This window comes from Haliaeetus albicilla, chromosome 23 (assembly GCF_947461875.1).
Source record: "Haliaeetus albicilla chromosome 23, bHalAlb1.1, whole genome shotgun sequence".
Taxonomy (NCBI): Eukaryota; Metazoa; Chordata; class Aves; order Accipitriformes; family Accipitridae; genus Haliaeetus; species Haliaeetus albicilla.
Genome location: NC_091505.1, coordinates 8,787,276 through 8,793,275, shown reverse-complemented (window position 1 = coordinate 8,793,275; position 6,000 = coordinate 8,787,276). Strand labels below are relative to the sequence as shown.

Sequence of the window (6,000 nt, the reverse complement as noted above, 5' to 3'; positions counted from 1 at the left end):
TATGACTGAACCAAAAAAATAAAGACGGATAAGTTCATGAAAACTGTTACAGAAAAGAAGTAACATAGAGACGTGAAATGACACCAGTACCCACTTAAACCATGTTGCTTCCTGTTCATGAATGAACTGTTCAAAGTTCAAAAACACTTCTAAAAACTTCCAAATTACTATTTGACTGGAAAGTCCCCGCCTTGGGAAGTAGCTGAGTAATTCTGGGTCAGATGTTTTGCAACCACCAGACTCCTTGCTAGCACTTCTGCTTAATTCTCAGCCACATGTGGCGGCTGATCTCCTGCAACAGAAGTGTGCACACCCGCAGCGTCCTAATGCAATGTGATGTGAATCTGGGTTCATCTTTGCATCACCAAGACCTTCAGACGGCCAAAAAGCTTTATCGCATGGGGATCTCTGTCCCTGCCTATGCAGAACTTTAAAGTCAAGCATCACCCTTTGGGACTGAAAAGAGGGAAAGAGCTTCTATTGCTCTAGCTCCCCCAATCCCAACTAAGCCTGCGTGTATTTGTTAGCCAGCCTATCTCCACGACAGGACCGGGAAGGAAAGGAGCTAGGCACCAAGTCCAGAGTTACTCTGTCACAGGCAAAGCAGAGCTGTCCCTCAATGTTACCGGCACACTCCAGAAGCAGCCCAGCAAACACACCTCTGGGTCACGCTCCTTGGAAACGGCTGGCATTCGCTACTTCTAGATCTCCCCAAAGGATCAGCCCGTGATCCAGAGGCTCCAAAAGGACGAACCTGCCAGTTGGGCAGTTGCCCGAGTGCTGCCAACCTGCTGGAAGCGACCGTGCTCCACCCTCCGTCCTGCTGAGGCTGGATGCCTGGCCACTCTGACTAGTCTCGCTGGATCAACCTGCAGGTGTATTACAGCAGCAATTTAAAGACATTACCCTTTGGGGGAAAAAATATGAACAAATTGAACAGAAAATCCATGCAGTTAATAAAAGTTAGTATGCCACTACATATCCCAACTTCTCACCTTAAATCTATTTTTATATATATGCTGGTAATCTCTCTTCATACATAGATATGATAGCTGATGAGTTACTAATGGCTCTACAGTCTCTTGGATTGACACTAATAGAAAATGGTATTTTAAAAAGGTGCTCAGCTTTGCATAAGCAAGCCACGTAATGTCACAAGGCTATTGTATTTTGCAGGTTCCTTCAGTACAGTCTTCTCTACTTACATCTTAACATCTTGGCTCTCAACCAAAAAATGTCACTGAGTTTTAAAACTTTCATATCTCTGTGCTACCTTGCTTAGCAAATAGTTCATAACTTTGACTAATTCTTAAAATTAACAATATCCATCATAAACCTACAAAAGCTTTTTGGATGGGCAGATGCATCTATTTTCATGGGACTCCCATTATAATTTCAGCATGGCTATTTGCAGAAGAATTACTCACTGAGCAAACCTTATCCGAATATGTCCTGGACTAGAACAACAATATCATCTGCTTTGTATTTCTAAAACAACATTAGGAAGACAGTGAGTAAATACATTTTAAAAGTAACACAGTGTTGCCCTACTTTGCCTCAGAAACATATCCATATGAATGGATAAATTAGTTTTTATATTTTATGCATAAAAATACAAATCAGTATTATATTGTATCAAGTGTAATTACTTTGTGAAGGCTTCTGAAAAAAGCCTCCTCATTTCTCACATATATTATATAGTTTTTGGAGTTACTGTTCATTCAATAAAACTTTATTTTACATTAATACCTGAGAGTATGGGGGAGAGTAGAAGAAATAATTCATCAATTCATTGCTTCTGATCAAAACTGTATTCTTTAGAAGCAGCATGGGAACTTTAACATCAATTGCAATGAATTTGCAATCACCAAGTGCTTGTAACACAGGTCAAAATTTCATTTTATTCTTCATTAATGTTAGTATTGCAAGAAAAGCCCCAGTGAATGATACCATCCCCATTCTGCTTCTTTACAAAAAACATGCACAGTATAAAAATAATGCTGCTCTGCAGAGAAAGATTGTCATACAGGCTTTAGAAACAGCCATTTTTAACTAGTTCAGCAGAGTCCCAGTTTACTTTGTTGTTGTTGTTGCTAAAATACAAGCTCTTCCCCTCTTTCTCTAAACCCATTCTAGCACCAGCTACCGAAGGTTCAAGGTCAACATTTATCAGCATTAACACTGGCAGAGCTTGCCTCCACAGGATCTGTACTATATCATTTTTTATATATTAAAAATTTCAAGTCAGATACTAGAGGATTTTGTTGCCATGAATCCTGTCAGATAGAAAATATTACAGCAGCAATAATCCAGAGAGCTATTGAAAAGAAAGAATAATTAGTATGTTGAGGTATGGACTCGGGGTAGGCAAAGGAGCAACTGCAATCTGTCCCTAGCAGTTCAATAGTCATCATTCAGCTAACTATGAAGCAGCTAACGATGGTCTGTGCTTGTGCTTTCCAAACACAAGCAAAACTATATATTTCATCAACATGCTCCTAAGAAGCAAACAATGGCTCCTCTTGCAAGATGAATGACAACCACCACGTGGTCAGACAGATTTAGCCACTGCTTTCCCTTGATTTCAACAATTTATACTAGCTTTTGCATCTGTGTGCAGCCTGGATGACCAAACAAGCTTCCATCCTTTTCACCTGTATTGTAGGAGGATTGGTATGAAAATGAGAAAGAGAATTGTATATAGGCTGAGCTAGAAAAACAGGAAAACAGTTGTTTGTTGCAAAAACTGAGACGTGGGCTGGGATAACGCAGTCTGCAAACTGCCGACGAGGGGCTGGAATCTGTAAGAGTCCAGGACCATCAGTAACACCAAAGCAGAGGAATTGAGAGTAGGGCAACTTTCTCCTCTAACCTCACGCTCTTGTGCCCACCATAGCCTCTATTCTTAGTCTTCACCCTGCATTGATCCCAGTCCACATGCAAGGTTGAAAATAACTAATTAAACTAACCTGGAAGACAACCTCTAAACTGCCGATACTCCTTTTAAGTGAAAATGGCTGGAAGTCATTCCTTTTATGACAGTAATAGAAATGAACCTGGAGAGCACACACTAACAGCTGTCATTCAGAAAAGTTTGCAATAGGTCACATCCAGTATTTCCAAGCAATGTTGCATATTTTAATAACATGGTAAAGACAGTTTATTATTCAGTCCTTTTTTTGGAGTGAAACTTATGAACAATGCAAGAAAGTGATTGTGCTTCAAACTATATTTTTATTTACATTACATACCAGTAAGCTGATATTTAAAGCTAACTCTTCAAACTCCATTCCCTATGTAAACACCAGACTCAATTTCCATACTAACAACCTTCACTTGAAAGCGCTTTATGTGGTTAATTCAGACTCAAAGGTAAAGAAAATTACATTCTGGTTCTTGCTTTAAGTTGTAAATTTTTAGCACTCTCTATTTTAACTTTTATGTCATGAGGCTTCTCAAAAAATCTCACAAAGGCTGGCTCATTTAATAAGGATGCCAGAATCTGTTCAAAGGCAAAAGACCATTCTTGGTTCCCTCTCAAACTCTGTGCTCTACTGCCTTCAGTCTGCTCAGAGCTGTTTTCATCCTGCGCTTTTCTGGGGATTTCAGCAGGCACCTCCATAACAGCAACTGGACTTTTGACTGGAGATGTGGGACTCTGCAGTCTTCTCCCAACTTCTTCCATTTTCAGCAGGAGGCTGGTAACGACCGCTATAGCACGATATAACAGTTCCTCCTCAGGATCCCCATGGAACAGATTGTACAGAGTTTTTGAGAATTGGATGAACTGAGACTACAGAGAGATATAGAGGAGACTATTCAGAGAACAGCAACACAACTGTCCTGCTTCACTACACATTGTGATCTCAATCCAGCACCTGCTGCTGCTAGGCACCTGGTATAATTGCTCTAATAACAATGTGGGCGTGAACCTGATAAACCCAAGTGTGCCTGAAAGTCCCTGTCTTCATAAGCTTACAGTTACAGCAGTTTAAAAAAACCAGTCTAATCATTAATGTGAAGGCTTAAAACTTAAGGGATCCTACAAATCCTTTAGAAAACTACTAATAGGACTTAAAGGATAAAAAGCAGTCAAAAATAGACTTAAATAAGACTCAGACATTTTACCTGATTCATTCTTGGCAAATCCTTAATGTTTTCTTCTTTCTTAAGAAGTTCATCTTGCCATTGCTTCAGATATGCCTGAATATCAACCTTCCCCTTCCCTACTTGACAGAAAGAAAAAAAAAAGAAAATTGAACAAATAAGAATTAAGAGCTTCTCACGATGAGCAAAAGAAGTGGCATCCTCAATGTCATTCCTTCTCAACAGAGTGGTGGGGCCAAGGACTAAACAGGGTCAGAGTTTACATTACCCTCTCGCCCCCCAGGACTATACTTACAAAAGTGGATATAATATTAGCACTACGCTAGGGATGACATTACTCAGTATACTTTATCACCACACACTTTCCCAGCTCTACTCCCTCAAAAGACACACAGTTACCAAGCGTCTCTCCAGGATTCTTTACCTTTTTCTGGGCTGCTCTTCAAAGAATCACTTTCAAGACTATCCCCAACAGATGAAACTACAGTTTAGGAGGAGAAAAAGAAGAAAGAGTGATTTGAGGAAAAAGGACCAATGGTTCATTTCCTTTTATCAAAAATTCTTTCCTTAAGGAGCAAGACCCTCACTGACCCCTACGTTTTCCGCACAGATTAGGCCAAGAAGAAACCACATTGTAAAATTTGTATACTTTCTATAAAAAACAGAAGCCACCATGAGGCTGGAGATCACAAAAGAAACTGCAATCAGTTATATCAAGCAAATAATCTTCATAAAGTTCACAGCCCATGTCTTGAACAGTGGTTATAACAGTACCCATATATTACAGATAAGGTACTTTTGGGTAGTTTTTAAAAACCAAAAAGGATCTGTCTTCCAAAGAAGTAAAACTGAACAGCTTTCCAAACAGAATATTTTTATCAACTCAATAAACTTAGACCCCACTTTTTTTCAGCTTGCTTGGTTTAAAGTGAAAGCAAAGGACTTTGAAACACTTGCTTATGTGCCTCAAAATAATTATGGATTTGGATATTTTATTTCTTGAGGTAGGAATATCATTCTTTTATGTCTTGAATGCAAAAATGAAATGGCCATCACTTCAACAACCACTGCAACAGGTTGCCTACTATGCTGAAAAATGCTGACCAGATACACTTCCCTATTTCCATGTAAACACCAGTGGCCTTTGAATTCAATCACCAGACTAGCCATCCACAAATTCTGCATTACTTTATGAAAATGTAACTATCTACAGAAGATCTTCACAGAGGATTCTTGTTAACAGTCGTATGATTTACTAGTTTTCAGAAGAGAGCTCCCCATTTTTCACCATGAGATAATTAATAGATTCCTTCTAATATTCTGCAGGCAGAGCCTCACACTCTGGAGCTTACCACTGAGTTGGCTGAAGTGGATCAGCTCTTCTTTTGAAAGATCACCACCTTTGGAAGGGCTTAGAGATTCTACTTCTGTAAAAGCTGCAAAAAATAAATGAATAAAGTGGGTTTGGGGCTCCCAAGCATTACCAAAGCAGTGATAAAAAGCAAAAGGTTTGTACAGACAAATGGTCCCTATGAAGAAAAATGGTATTTGAGCAGATTAAGTCCTTCCCAAAGAGTACAACACTCTGGAAGAAATACACATCTGTATTATCACTATCAGACTGTACTGTGGCTAGGACTGGTGACAACAGGAAGAAAAGTAAAGCTTGAGAAAAAGAACCATGCAAAGATGATAGAAGCCAGGAACAGCCCTCCCCAAATGCCAACGCCTCTCACTTACCTGGAGGGATGTGCAACTTAAAAAGAAGCTTGAGTTTGTCAGTAAAACTTCCATTATACATGGTATCTGTTAGAGGAAAGAGGCAAGACAGTCTGTTCAACTGGACCAAACTTTAAAACACCCTCTTAACCTAAACAAATACAACCCAGAGAG

The 6,000-nt window shown here is 39.4% G+C and overlaps 1 protein-coding gene across 2 annotated transcripts in view; it reads right to left on the bottom strand.

The window, feature by feature from the left end:
- Positions 1-3,116: 3,116 nt before the first annotated feature.
- The window catches only part of TBC1D8B (TBC1 domain family member 8B), a 40,404-nt gene continuing 37,520 nt past the window's right edge, over positions 3,117-6,000 (bottom strand). The window contains exons 17-21 of one of the 2 annotated variants that reach the window (XM_069811114.1): positions 5,848-5,913; positions 5,460-5,543; positions 4,532-4,588; positions 4,129-4,229; positions 3,117-3,793 (exon numbers count right to left, since the gene is read on the bottom strand). In XM_069811114.1, coding sequence (XP_069667215.1) covers positions 3,383-3,793; positions 4,129-4,229; positions 4,532-4,588; positions 5,460-5,543; positions 5,848-5,913 — 719 coding nt within the window. In that variant the 3' untranslated portion in view covers positions 3,117-3,382. The remainder of the gene's footprint in view (positions 3,794-4,128; positions 4,230-4,531; positions 4,589-5,459; positions 5,544-5,847; positions 5,914-6,000) is intronic. The other variant, XM_069811115.1, reaches the window with a different exon arrangement.